Raw genomic sequence first — 13,964 nt, forward strand, 5'->3', positions numbered from 1 at the left:
ATAGTGCCTTGCAGCACAATCCTGTTCCCACGATGGTGGGGTGTGTGTGTGTGTGTGTGCATAGGTGGCATATAGGTGTCTCCTTGCCAGACTCTGCTGGTCAAGAGAATCACCGCTTATGGTGGTGGACCTCTGCATGTGGAAAGCTACTAGTGGGACCTACACCAGAGAGCCCCAAAATGGAGCTAGACCCAAAGCATCATGGTTCCTCAAAGGAGCCTGAAACTTGGGTTTCTCTGCTATGCTAGCCAAGAGCTGGTGCAGCAAAACAGTGTGGGAAGGAACCAGCCATCTCTATCCAGGGATGCATGAATCTGTCCATTTCATTTTTCTTAGTTTCTCCATATTTCCACGTTAAAGGTAAAGGTAAAGGGACCCCTGACCATTAGGTCCAGTCGTGACCGACTCTGGGGTTGCAGCGCTCATCTCGCTTTAATGGCCAAGGGAGCCGGCGTACAGCTTCCGGGTCATGTGGCCAGCATGACTAAGCCGCTTCTGGCGAACCAGAGCAACACACGGAAACGCCGTTTACCTTCCTGCCGGAGCGGTACCTATTTATCTACTTGCACTTTGACATGCTTTCAAACTGTTAGGTTGGCAGGAGCAGGGACCGAGCAACAGGAGCTCACCCCATCGCAGGGATTTGAACCGCCAGCCTTCTGATCAGCAAGTCCTAGGCTCTGTGGTTTAACCCACAGTGGCACCTGCGTCCTATTTCCACATTAGTTTGCTTTAAAAAAACAACAACACATCATGGAAAGTCATCAGCATTCGGGACAGAATTTCCCCCAGTATATACATCTTTCTATGCGATTTCTCCTAATATGCTTGTCTCTGCTTAGCAGTTTCTCTACTGTAATGCATTTTAATGCTAGTTCCATTTTCAGCATGTAGTATATGCAGTCCTTTATACGTTACTTGATTAGAGAACTACGCTGCAAAATCTGAAGAAGTGTGAGTTTTGACAGATGGCTGGGCTTTGGTTTGCATACTGTTTTGGGAAGGGCAAATCAGATGACTTTGTCTTTATATACAAACTGAATTGAATTTCTCTTCCTCTCTTCAGACCCTACCCCGCCCCCCAATCTTGCACCCTGCTTTTCAAGAGTTGCAGGTCTTTGGATCTGTCACTTTGCTCTAATGCTCCCGACTGAAAGATTGGGTTGATCTGACAAATTATATTTTGTATTCATTAAGATATTGTAAGTCTCTTTGTGGAGGCTCGCCTTAAAAATAATGTAAGTAAATGAATAAAATCAATAGGATGCAGAATTAAAATTGTGGTTCTGCATCATGACATGTAATAAAGCAATATAGTCACCCAAAAACCTTGCGGTCTCTCTCTCCGTGCTCAACATCACGAGTATGTTTACCCAGAAGTAAATGTTTGCTTTGGACTACAATTTTCATTCCACAAACCTCTCTGCTGGGCGAAAATAAAGTGGTTTGTGCTTCTTATGATGAAGAGCAAAACTGAAACCAGTACTTTAGGTAGTCAATTCCTGAAATAATTCCCCCCAGCTGCTGATATTTCTGAAATGTGACTTTTCTGTATTTGTTTCCTTTTTGGAACAACAGCAAGCAAGACTGCCACTTGCTTGTTCTTTTTAAAAAAATCTCTTTCTTATTTTGAGTTTTGTGCTTTGGTGCAATATTTATTTTTTAAGGCTGGAAATAACTTCCTTGCTGTAGGAGCAGGGAACTGCATCTGACCAGAGGACTGGATCACCATCTCCTCCCCTTCCCGCCCCCCCCCCCCGGCGTCCAGTGACCAAGTTCGACAGGTAGGTGGGGCTGCTCTCCTGTCAGTCACATGACGTCACGTGATGTTGGGTGACTTGCTTTTACATAGTGCTGTGCAGAGATACCTTGACCATCAGTAGATGACTGGGGCTTCCAATATGCTGACTGGGAACCTTTGCAGTTCCTGCCACTTAGCTGATTGGCAGGGCCTGCAAACCCGATTTATGCCCAGCTGTGTCTTTACGTGCCCCATGCTTGACGATGTATATGGGCAGGTGGGCACAGGTTGGCCAAACAACAGCCTTTGGGCCAAATGTCAGGGAGTGCAGGGGGTGGGAGGGCTGCAGAGCAAGACAGAGCAACCAGCAAATGCAGGGCAAGCATTCGCCCTCTTTTTCTTTGCCTCGAGGAGTAAATTGCCTTGGGATGGTCCTCATAGGGCATTGTGAAATCACTCCACAGACCAGCAGTGAAACAGCCATTTGCCAGTCAACGCTGGATAGACTGCCCCTGCGACTGAGCTTCAAGTCTGTAAAAGACTAGTCAGGTCTTTAAAAATATGGGAGGCAACATGGAAAACAAATGTTACATGAGTTCCTTTGATGCTTTGTACCCTTAATGGCTCATTACCCCCAAGCTAGACTACCTCACAGCTAGACTGGTGACTGGGAGTGGCCCCTGAGACCATATAACACCGGTCCTGAAAGACCTACATTGGCTCCCAGTACGTTTCCGACCACAATTCAATGTGTTGGTGCTGACCTTTAGAGCCCTAAACAGCCTCGGTCCAGTATACCTGAAGGAGTGTCTCCACCCCCATCATTCAGCCAGGACACTGAGGTCCCCAGCTCCGAGGGCCTTCTGGCGGTTCCCTCATTGCAAGAAGTGAGGCTACAGGGAACCAGGCAGAGAACTTTCTTGGTAGTGGTGCCCGCCCTGTGGAACGCTCTCCCATCAGATGTCAAGGAAATAAACATTTATCCTACTTTTAGAAGACATATGAAGGCAGATCTGTTTAGGGAAGTTTTTAATGTTTGATGTTTTATTGTGTTTTTAATATTCTGTTGGGAGCTGCCCAGAGTGGCTGGGGAAACCCAGCCAGATAGGTGGGGTATAAATAATAAATTACTATTATTATTATTATTATCATCATCACAGTATGAGGCTAATCCTAGCTTAATTAGCTTTTGACACACGCTGATCAGAAGCATCTTGTACACAGCTTAAATACACACAGCTCTAGCACAGTTTTGACGCTCTGATCTTAATTAAATTCTAGCGTCCACTGATCCCAGGAGTTTAGGGCAAGTCTAGCACCCCCAGCTCATAACATTATTATTATGACAAGGCCTTTCTTTAAACAATCAGATGCACAACTAGATCTACACGTTTCTCCATTTCGTGGATGCATTGTATGTGCTGTATCTTGTTCCTTTCTATTTTCTGCGGTTTTGTGGCTTGCTTTCTGTAACTTCTTCAATTCCTTTGAAACTGACTCATCTTGAAATCAGCTATCTTGGCCCTATCTATTTCATTGGTTTCTGTTCTTAACTTCTTCGGTTCTTTCTAAACTGACTCATGTGGAAATTACTTCTGCTTGTACCTACATTCTGTTTCTGTAGTGCTGTTCCCCCTGGTCACCATGGTGGTGATTCTGATGCTCCATAGATCATGCCAGTTAGTGCCTGAGTCTTTGGATAGTCCTCTTGGGGCCAAATGCCATGTTATGTCGACACACAAGCACAGGGGAGAGGGACCAGAGTCACCTCTCATGTGGTGGAGTGTGAGAATGGAGGCCAAGGTTGGAGGTAGGAGGTAGGCCAAAAAATGTGCATCACCAGCAGCAATTGCCTCTGGAAAGTGTTGCTCTTGGTTTGTTGTTGTTTAGTCATTTAGTCATGTCCGACTCTTCGTGACCCCATGGACCAGAGCACGCCAGGCACTCCTGTCTTCCACTGCCTCCCGCAGTTTGGTCAAACTCATGCTGGTAGCTTCAAGAACACTGTCCAACCATCTCGTCCTCTGTCATCCCCTTCTCCTTGTGCCCTCCATCTTTCCCAACATCAGGGTCTTTTCCAGGGAGTCTTCTCTTCTCATGAGGTGACCAAAGTATTGGAGCCTCAGCTTCACGATCTGTCCTTCCAGTGAGCACTCAGGGCTGATTTCCTTCAGAATGGATAGGTTTGATCTTCTTGCAGTCCATGGGACTCTCAAGAGTCTCCTCCAGCACCAGAATTCAAAAGCATCAGTTCTTCAGCGATCAGCCTTCTTTATGGTCCAGCTCTCACTTCCATACATCACTACTGGGAAAACCTTAGCTTTAACTATACGGACCTTTGTTGGCAAGGTGATGTCTCTGCTTTTTAAGATGCTGTCTAGGTTTGTCATTGCTTTTCTCCCAAGAAGCAGGCATCTTTTAATTTCGTGGCTGCTGTCACCATCTGCAGTGATCATGGAGCCCAAGAAAATAAAATCTCTCACTGCCTCCATTTCTTCCCCTTCTATTTGCCAGGAGGTGATGGGCCCAGTGGCCATGATCTTCGTTTGCAGGTAGGCCCCTGCAAAAGCTACTGAGGTGTTGGCTCCATGTTTTGGAGATCTCTTGGGCAAGACACCCTCACAACCAGAGTCTCCAGTTGCTTCTCTTGTTCCTCATTGTTGCTGCCACCTGCTTGCTGCCTTGCTAAGCAGAGAGCCAATGAGCATGCAGGCAATGACATTGACTGCTCCTTCTTCTCACCAGCATTATTGCCTGGGTCAGCAGGAGAGGTGAGTGACCAAGCAGGTTGCAATGGTGAAGAAGAGAAGCGGGTCCAAGTGGGCACTTGCCAGTGTGGCCCCTACTGTGGGGTGGGCCCTTGGCAGATGGCCAGCCACTCTGACCCTTGAGGCCATCCTGTGCTCCTGCAGGAGGGGGACACTGCCAACTCCTGGAGCCTGACAGCCCTGTTAATCTGCTCTCTCCAGGTGTGAAAGCAGAGATGAAGAGTGAGGAGAATGACCTCTCCCTCTGCACAGTTGTGCAGATTGGGCCCAGGGGTAGCAGGCAAGTGAATGGGCTGCCTGGCACCTTGCTCACTATGCCACCATGACACCGTCAGAGAACGAAGCTAATGGGTTGGTCTCCAGTATACTTCAGAGCCATCCTCGTGTCCCTGGCTAGAGGGCATCATTGCTGCTATTGGCTCTGCAGATGACTTCACAATGGTTGGGAGGAATGTTTTTGCCAAAAATCTCAGAAACCTCATCAGGAGGGCTTTAAACTGACTAATGTGGGGGAGGGAGACAGTGCTCCTGAAGGTAGGAGTCTATCAATTGATGAAGATGATCATCCAAATGTCATAGACCAAATGGAGCAAACAGCATGCAGACCTAGTGGTGGGAGGAAAAAATCCTTAAATAAGAGACACGGGGGAATGATTAATGGACTTCAATGTCTGTACACTAATGCGCAAAGCATGGGAAATAAACAAGATGAGCTTGAGCTCTTGGTACAGCAAACTAAATATGACATAATAGGCATCACTGAAACCTGGTGGGATAAGTCCCACGATTGGAATGTAATAATGGAGGGATACAATCTATTTCAGAGAAACAGACAAGACAAGAAAGGAGGAGAAGTGGCGTTATATGTCAGGGATGTGTATACCTGTGAAGAGATCCAAGATTTAGAACCTCAAAGCCAAAGTGAGAGCATCTGAGTCAAAATTAAGGGAGAGAAGAATAACAGTGACCTCATTGTGGGAGTTTACTATAGATCCCCAAGCCAAACGGAGGACATAGATGATGCCTTCCTGGAACAGATGGCCAAGCATGCAAAAGGAAGGGAGATAGTAGTAATGGGGGACTTCAATTACCCGGATATTTGTTGGATGTCAAACTCAGCCAAGAGCATAAGGTCAAACAGATTCCTCACTGGCCTTGCAGACAACTTCATTGTCCAGAAAGTGGGAGAAGCAACAAGAGGAACAGCCATTTTAGATCTGGTCCTAACCAATGTTGATGACCTGGTTAGTGGGGTAGAAGTGGAAGGATCATTAGGCGCGAGTGATCATCCTCTTCTGAAGTTTACTATACAGCGGAAAGGAGCAGCCAAGCATACTAGTACTCAATTTCTTGACTTTAAGAAAGCCGACTTCATAAAACTTAGGGAAGTGCTGGGTGAGATCCCATGGACAGTAATACTAAAAGGAAAGGGAGTTCATGATGGCTGGGAGTTTGTTAAGAGGGAGATAGTAAAAGCACAACTTCAGGCAATACCAATGAGACGGAAACATGGAAGGTGCCTAAAGAAGCCAGGGTGGCTATCTAAAGAACTTTTCACTGAGTTAAGATTTAAAAAGGATGTGTACAAAAAATGGAAAAGGGGGGAAACCACCAAAGAGGAATTCAAACAAATAGCCAGCACGTGTAGACACAAAGTCAGAAAAGCTAAAGCACAGAATGAACTCAGGCTTGCTAGAGAGGTTAAAAGCAACAAAAAAGGCTTTTATGGGCATGTTCGTAGCAAAAGGAAGAACAAAGAAACAGTGGGGTCACTCAGAGGAGAAGATGGTGAAATGCAAACAGGGGACACAGAAAGGGCTGAACTCCTCAGTGCCTTCTTTGCCTCAGTCTTCTCCGATAAAGAAAACAATGCCCGACCTGAAGAATTTGGAGCAAATGATTCAGCAGAGGAAACACAGCCCAGAATAACTAAGGAGATAGTACAAGAATACTTGGCTAGTTTAGATGTATTCAAGTCTCCAGGGCCAGATGAACTGCATCCAAGAGTATTAAAAGAACTGGCAGGTGTGATCTCAGAACCACTGTGTGCTGGTCCCGGGGGTAAGGTACCGTGAGTGTAGCAGAGTCCACACGAAGAGGGGTGAGGTCCGATGCAGAGAGCCGGGCGGGGAACAGGAACGCTGGAACAGAAGGCCGAGCAGGGAACAGGAGTACCGGATAGTCAGGAACAGGAAGCCGAGCAGGGATCAGGAACACAGGAAGGTCCGAAGCCAACAACGACGTTGCTCCCGCAACCTGGGGCCGGGCTGACTGGGCTTTTATCCTCTTCTAAGGCCAGGGGCGGTCCCGGTCCCCAGGAGCCCCGCCTCCTCTGGCCTTAAGGCGAGCACTCCTCCTGGGGGCAACCAGTTCCCTTCGCCTCTCTGCCCTAAGCCTCTGTAGATCAGGAGAGGCCGAAGGGTTACTGGGCCCTGGAGGAGGCTCACCTGTGGCCACTGAGTCATCAAGCCCCTCTGGGGCCAGAAGGGCTTCACCTGGGGCCAGCTCCTGATGCACTGCCACAGGTGCAGGCTCTTCAGCATCTAGGCCTTGCCCCAGTTCAGCCGGCCCTGGAGGCGGGGACTCCTGTGCAGGCTGGGATTCCTCTGTTTCATCCTCCGAATCGGAATCCCAGGCCATCACACACTGGCAGTCATCTTTGAGAATTCCTGGAGAACAGGCGAAGTCCCGGCAGACTGGAGGAGGGTAAATGTTGTCCCTATTTTCAAAAAGGGGAAAAGAGAGGACCCAAATAATTACCGCCCAGTCAGTCTGACATCAATACCAGGGAAGATTCTGGAGCAGATCATTAAGCAAACAGTCTGTGAGCACCTAGAAAGGAATGCTGTGATCACCAATAGTCAGCATGGATTTCTGAAAAATAAGTCATGTCAGACTAACCTGATCTCGTTTTTTGACAGAATTACAAGCCTGGTAGATGAAGGGAACGCAGTGGATGTAGCCTACCTTGATTTCAGCAAGGCATTTGACAAGGTACCCTATGATATTCTTGTAAAGAAGCTGGTAAAATGCGGTCTTGACTATGCTACCACTCAGTGGATTTGTAACTGGCTGACTGACAGAACCCAAAGGGTGCTCATCAATGGTTCCTCTTCATCCTGGAGAAGAGTGATTAGTGGGGTGCCACAGGGTTCTGTCTTGGGTCCGGTCTTATTCAACATCTTTATCAACGACTTGGATGATGGACTCAAGGGCATCCTGATCAAATTTGCAGATGACACCAAACTGGGAGGGGTGGCTAACACCCCAGAGAACAGGATCACACTTCAAAACGACCTTGACAGATTAGAGAACTGGGCAAACAAGATGAATTTTAACAGGGAGAAATGTAAAGTATTGCACTTGGGCAAAAAAAATGAGAGGCACAAATACAAGATAGGTGACACCTGGCTTGAGAGCAGTACATATGAAAAGGATCTAGGAGTCTTGGTTGACCACAAACTTGACATGAGCCAACAGTGTGACGCGGCAGCTAAAAAAGCCAATGCAATTCTGGGCCTCATCAATAGGAGTATAGCATCTAGATCAAGGGAAGTAATAGTGCCACTGTATTCTGCTCTGGTCAGACCTCACCTGGAGTACTGTGTCCAGTTCTGGGCACCACAGTTCAAGAAGGACACTGACAAACTGGAACGTGTCCAGAGGAGGGCAACCAAAATGGTCAAAGGCCTGGAAACGATGCCTTATGAGGAACGGCTAAGGGAGCTGGGCATGTTTAGCCTGGAGAAGAGGTGGTTAAGGGGTGATATGATAGCCATGTTCAAATATAGAAAAGGATGTCACATAGAGGAGGGAGAAAGGTTGTTTTCTGCTGCTCCAGAGAAGCGGACACGGAGCAATGGATCCAAACTACAAGAAAGAAGATTCCACCTAAACATTAGGAAGAACCTCCTGACAGTAAGACCTGTTCGACAGTGGAATTTGCTGCCAAGGAGTGTGGTGGAGTCTCCTTCTTTGGAGGTCTTTAAGCAGAGGCTTGACAACCATATGTCAGGAGTGCTCTGATGGTGTTTCCTGCTTGGCAGGGGGTTGGACTCGATGGCCCTTGTGGTCTCTTCCAACTCTATGATTCTATGACTATGAAGTCATCTGCAGATTTATGTACTATTAAGTGTATGAAATGTACTATGAAGGACATAAAATATATACAGTGGTACCTTGGAACTCAAACGGCTTGACTCCCAAACAAATCGGCTCCCGAACGCCGCAAACCCAGATGTAAGTATTCCGATTTGTGAATGTTTTTCGGAAGCTGAGTGTCCGACACGGCTTCCGATTGAATGCAGGAAGCTCCTGCAGCCAATCAGAAGCTGTGCCTTGGTTTTGAATGGTTTTGGGAGTCGAACAGACTCCCAGAATGGATTAAGTTTGAGAACCAAGGTACCACTGTACTACAATAATAAATACAAACACTTTATTTATCACCACCACCATCCAGACTAATTTAAAAGAAGGTATATTTAAGTACATCTAACTTGGTACAATAGCAGAACCGATTAAATTTCACTACCTGTTTTGAAGTTTGTATATTTGTTTCTGGTGTCCTGATTTCTTTTTCAGTTTTCCACTGACTACAGTGAAAGTTCCTTGCTCGGAGGGGTTTTTATCCACAGCTTCAGAAGTGGACAAGCCCACCCAGAAGATGGAACCGATGGACTATATGCTTGAGGCAACCACAGATTATGATCCAGCAAATTATCCTTCAGTCGAGTCTAATGTGTGCGAGATGGGGTCTGTTTCCACAATTACGAATATGTTTACCAGCATCCTGTATTCTCTCATTTTTCTCTTCAGCCTGCTAGGAAACAGCCTTGTCTTGTGCATCGTAATGAAATACGAAAGCCTCACCTCCTTAACAAACCTCTTCATCGTGAACCTTTGCATCACTGACTTGACTTTCTCTTGCACCCTCCCTTTCTGGATTGTGTACAATTATTATGGATGGATTTTTGGTGATTTCCTCTGCAAAGCTGTGACTGCCATTTTCTCTATTAGCTACTATGGTGGTGTCATCTTCCTGACCATAATGACAGTCCTCCGGTACCTGGCTGTGGTGGATCCCTTGTCATCACTGAGAACTCAGACGAAAAGGTGCGGAAAACTGTTGAGCTTGGCCATTTGGGTGTGCAGCGTGTTAGTTGTGGTTCCCGAGATTATTTTTACCCGTGTAATACCTCACAATGGCGTACAGTACTGCGACTACGAAGGGGAATCTATTTGGAAGCTGGTGGAATTGGGCCAACAATCTGCCTTCTTCTTATTTTCCTTCGCGATCATTGCATTTTGTTACATAAGGATGCTGAAGATCCTGCTTCGACAGCGGTCTCAAAGGAGGCACCGGACTGTAAGGCTCATATTTGCTATAGTGCTGGTCTTTTTCCTGAGCTGGGCACCTTATAACGTGCTTGGTTCTGTGTACGTTTTGTCCTTTCAGCAGTACATTGTCCTATCCTGCGAACAGTACAGGCAAGTTTTCTTTGCTTTCGACATCAGCCGCAAAATAGCCTATGGCCACTGCTGCCTCAACCCGGTGCTCTACGTCTTTGTCGGAGTGAAATTCAGAAGGCACCTGAAACTCCTGTACAAGCATTATTCCCCTTGCCACAGCAGGATCCCACCTTCCAGCCCCAGAGCTCATTCTTTTCACATGAGCCCCTATGAGGATGCATCAATGTACTGAAGCAAAGGCCGCCTGAAAAAGGGAGAGTCTAACCCACCCAGCCAGCCTAACAAATAGATGAATGACCACAACAACAACTGTCAATTTGCAACATCTTCTTCTTCTTCTCCAGAGGAGGGAAGAGAATATCATGCTTGGAATTGCTTCTATTTTGCCAATAACATATATTGGGGGATCAGGCTTTTCTCTGTCTTTACCTCTGCTAAAAATTTCAGAACTATAAATAAGAATCTGTTTCCATACAGGATAAATCGACCATCTTTTTGTTTTCAAATAGTCAAATATTACTCTAATCCCTGAAATGTTTAAATGATCCAGGTATTGTTGTGTGATAAATCAAAACTTGAGATATTAGTAGCAAGGTGTTTCCAGACAAGGGGGGGGGCGGTTAATATTGTAAATATGTCGCTAAGATATTGAATGGGTGTTGGCAGCAACATGTGTTGCTATTTTTTAACTAATCGGGGGGTTTTCTCAGAAAGGCTAAATCCAGGTGAAATGGTGGTGGGGAGGAGAAGCAGGTTGCCATTTTGATGCCAAGGAACCTGCAAAAACTTGCATACACAAGGAGCTCCCATCCCACAATAAACAGCCATATGCAATTGCATATTTGACCCAGCATAGCTACAAACACATGGGAACTCCCGGACATGAATTCAAATCTTGCATGCAGAAATTAGGAGGAGCACAGTTTTGTCTATGTGCTGTTCTATGTGGACAAATTTGAAGGGGAGGTGCTATAGTTCAGTGGTAGAAGCAGATATTTTACATGCAATAGGTTTCATGTTCAGTCCCTGGCTTTTTCAGGCAGGGCTGGTAAGAAGACCACTCTCTGGAGAAGTGCTTTCTGTTAATGTAGACAATGCTGAGCTAAAGAGAAAGACTGAATGTCTGATTCAGCAGAAGGCAGTTTTTTGTTTTCCAAATGCAGGCTGAAATTTTCATTGAGAGTTAAGATAAGGGTTTGTCCATGAAGAAAACCAACTACTAATTTGCTGCACAGTGGTTGAAATAGGTCCCTCTTTGGGTCCACTTTTTTGTTGTTTAGTCATTTAGTTGTGTCCGACTCTTTGTGATCCCATGGACCAGAGCACACCAGGCACTCCTGTCTTCCACTGCCTCCCACAGTTTGGTCAAACTCATGCTGGTAGCTTCAAGAACACTGTCCAACCATCTCGTTCTCTGTCGTCCCCTTCTCCTTGTGCCCTCCATCTTTCTCAACATCAGGGTCTTTTCCAGGGAGTCTTCTCCTCTCATGCGGTGGCCAAAGTATTGGAGCCTCAGCTTCACGATCTGTCCTTCCAGTGAGCACTCAGGGCTGATTTCCTAAAGAATGGTGGCAAACCTTTCCACAATATAACCTCTTAAAACTTGTTTAGTTCTACAGTGATACAGCATATATAGAGTTGCTACGAAACCTTCATATATATATATATATATTTAAAAGATCTATACTTTTGCATTATGAATGTCTAATAATTGTAGAAAGCTGTTCAGTTCCAATTTAAGGCATTTTAACCTTCACAGTTTCCATAATGAAAAGGGTTTAAAATGCATACTCCATAAGTACAATGAAGAAGTAAGTGAAAATAGCATTATTTTCAAAATTGCATTGTTTTGGGTTTTTTGCTGTTCCTAATAAAGTGTTTTTGAAAACTGAATGTGTGGTTTTTGAGCGGCATTTTGTGCTTGGACATGGGCTCTGGTCACAGCTACTGCCAGTCAACATGTCCCCAAATAGATTCAGGTAGGTAGCCGTGTTGGTCTGACGCAGTCGAAATAAAAGTAAAAAATTGTCCAATAGCACCTTATAGACCAGCTAAGTTTGTTCTGGTATAAGCTTTCGTGTGCATATGAAGAAGTGTGCATGCACACGAAAGCTTATGCCAGAACAAACTTAGTTGGTCTATAAGGTGCTACTGGACAATTTTTTATTTTTTTTTATTTTTATGTCCCCAAATAGTTTAATTAATCTTAGGGCTAATCCTCCCAAGATAGCAGCAGTAGCAGACCATGCATTCCTTGGAGGATCTGCTGTCCCTGTGGATACTGCCACCTGAGGCAGTTCTCTGACCTTGCCTCATGGGTAGGCCAGCCCTGGGTTATAGAACAGGAAGAAGTGTAGTAGCTGAACAGTTCAACGGAGGGATATGAGAAGTGGGGTCCCCCAAGGACTGGCATTGGGGCCTGCGCTTTTTAACATTTGTAAATGACCTGAAGTTGCAAGTGGACCGTGAGGTGGCTGGGTTTGCTGATTATAACCAAATTGTTCAGGGTAGCAATAAACAAAAAAGGGAATCCTCAGAAGATCATAGTGATCTAGCAGGCCTGTGTGGAGGAAGGTGTTCTTTCAGGTAATCTGATCCCAAATTCTTTAGAACTTTATACAGTATGTTAATAAAAACACCTTAAGCTTGGTTCATTAGCAAACTTTCAGCCACTGCAGGTGTTTCCTCTCAGATCTTGCGTGCATGGCCAGATGTCCCAGCTCGCTACTGCGTTCTGCACCACCTGCAGCCTCCAAAGTAACCTTAAGGGCGGCCCAACACACAGTGAATAACAGTAGTCAAACCTGGAGGTTATCAGTGCATTGGTTACAGTGGCCAAGTCGTTTCTTTCCAGGAATGAACATGCCTGGTGTTCCAACACCTTCATGTCATGCACAGACACCCTTGACTCAGATGTAACTAGGTGTAAGTAACTAGCTCTGAGAAACAGAGCTGCCATCAGCTTATTTATGACATTTCCCCCTAAATCTCCTCATTACCTCTAACAGTGCCTTCATACAGATGCTAAATTGCATTGGACAAAACAGTAACATGTGGAAGTATTCTATACAGTGGTACCTCGGGTTAAGAACTTAATTCGTTCTAGAGGTCCGTTCTTAACCTGAAACCGTTCTTAACCTGAGGTACCACTTTAGCTAATGGGGCCTCCTGCTGCCGCCACTACGCAATTTCTGTTCTTATCCTGAAGCAAAGTTCTTAATCCAAGGCACTATTTCTGGGTTAACGGAGTCTGTAACCTGAAGCGTCTGTAACCTGAAGCGTCTGTAACCCGAGGTACCACTGTAATGTATAATTGCTGAGGTACAGTCACCCAATGCTACTCTCTGAAATCTGCCCTGCAGACCCAAGTTGAAACAGTCGTGCAGTGTCCAGTCTCCACAACTCCCAGTCCATAGATCTGATCCAGGAAGGTACCAATGGTATCAAAAGCCATTGTGAAATTGAGCAAGAGGATGAGGACCATACTCCCTGCTTATCTTTCCAATAAAGGTAATTCATAAGGCAACCAAGACCAATCCCATCCCAAAACCAGACCCAAATGGGTCTGGTGTGGAGAACAGTTTTTGTCCACTGGGCCAGATCACAGACTCTCCATGTGTCCCTATTTTCCAGGGACGTCCCTGATTTAGAGAAGCCATTCTGGTTTCTGACTAGATCCTGGAATGTCCCACTTTTCCTTAGGGTGTCCCTATTTTCATTGGGAAAATGTTGGAGGGTATGGAGTTATCCCCCCCCCCCCCGGCCACCTGAAGGCAATCCTGTATAGGGAAGCTTTAAAAAAAAATGTTTAAATTTTTATTACGGTTTTATACATGGTGGAAGCTATCTGGAGTGGCTGGGGCAACCCAGTAAGATGTGTGGGGTATAAATAGTAAAATTATCTTTATGGAATGGGACGTCCCTATTTTCATCGGAGAAATGTTGGAGGGTATGAGATCAGTATCCCTGCAGGCCAACTTTGGCAG

The 13,964-nt window shown here is 45.7% G+C and overlaps 1 protein-coding gene across 2 annotated transcripts; it reads left to right on the forward strand.

Annotated features, from left to right (window-relative positions):
• The first annotated feature begins 1,723 nt into the window (after positions 1-1,723).
• On the forward strand, positions 1,724-11,871 carry XCR1 (X-C motif chemokine receptor 1). 2 transcript variants are annotated; one of them, XM_080975988.1, is made up of 2 exons: positions 1,724-1,784; positions 9,091-11,871. In XM_080975988.1, the coding sequence occupies exon 2, from the start codon at positions 9,173-9,175 to the stop codon at positions 10,208-10,210; it is 1,038 nt and encodes a 345-aa protein (XP_080832114.1). In that variant the 5' UTR covers positions 1,724-1,784; positions 9,091-9,172; the 3' UTR covers positions 10,211-11,871. The 2 variants fall into 2 exon arrangements, with proteins under 2 accessions (XP_080832114.1, XP_080832113.1); XM_080975987.1 differs by lacking the exon at positions 1,724-1,784 and adding an exon at positions 7,257-7,503.
• Positions 11,872-13,964: the final 2,093 nt, after the last annotated feature.

Source organism: Podarcis pityusensis, assembly GCF_964106645.2.
Source record: "Podarcis pityusensis genome assembly, chromosome: 12".
Classification (NCBI taxonomy): domain Eukaryota; kingdom Metazoa; phylum Chordata; class Lepidosauria; order Squamata; family Lacertidae; genus Podarcis; species Podarcis pityusensis.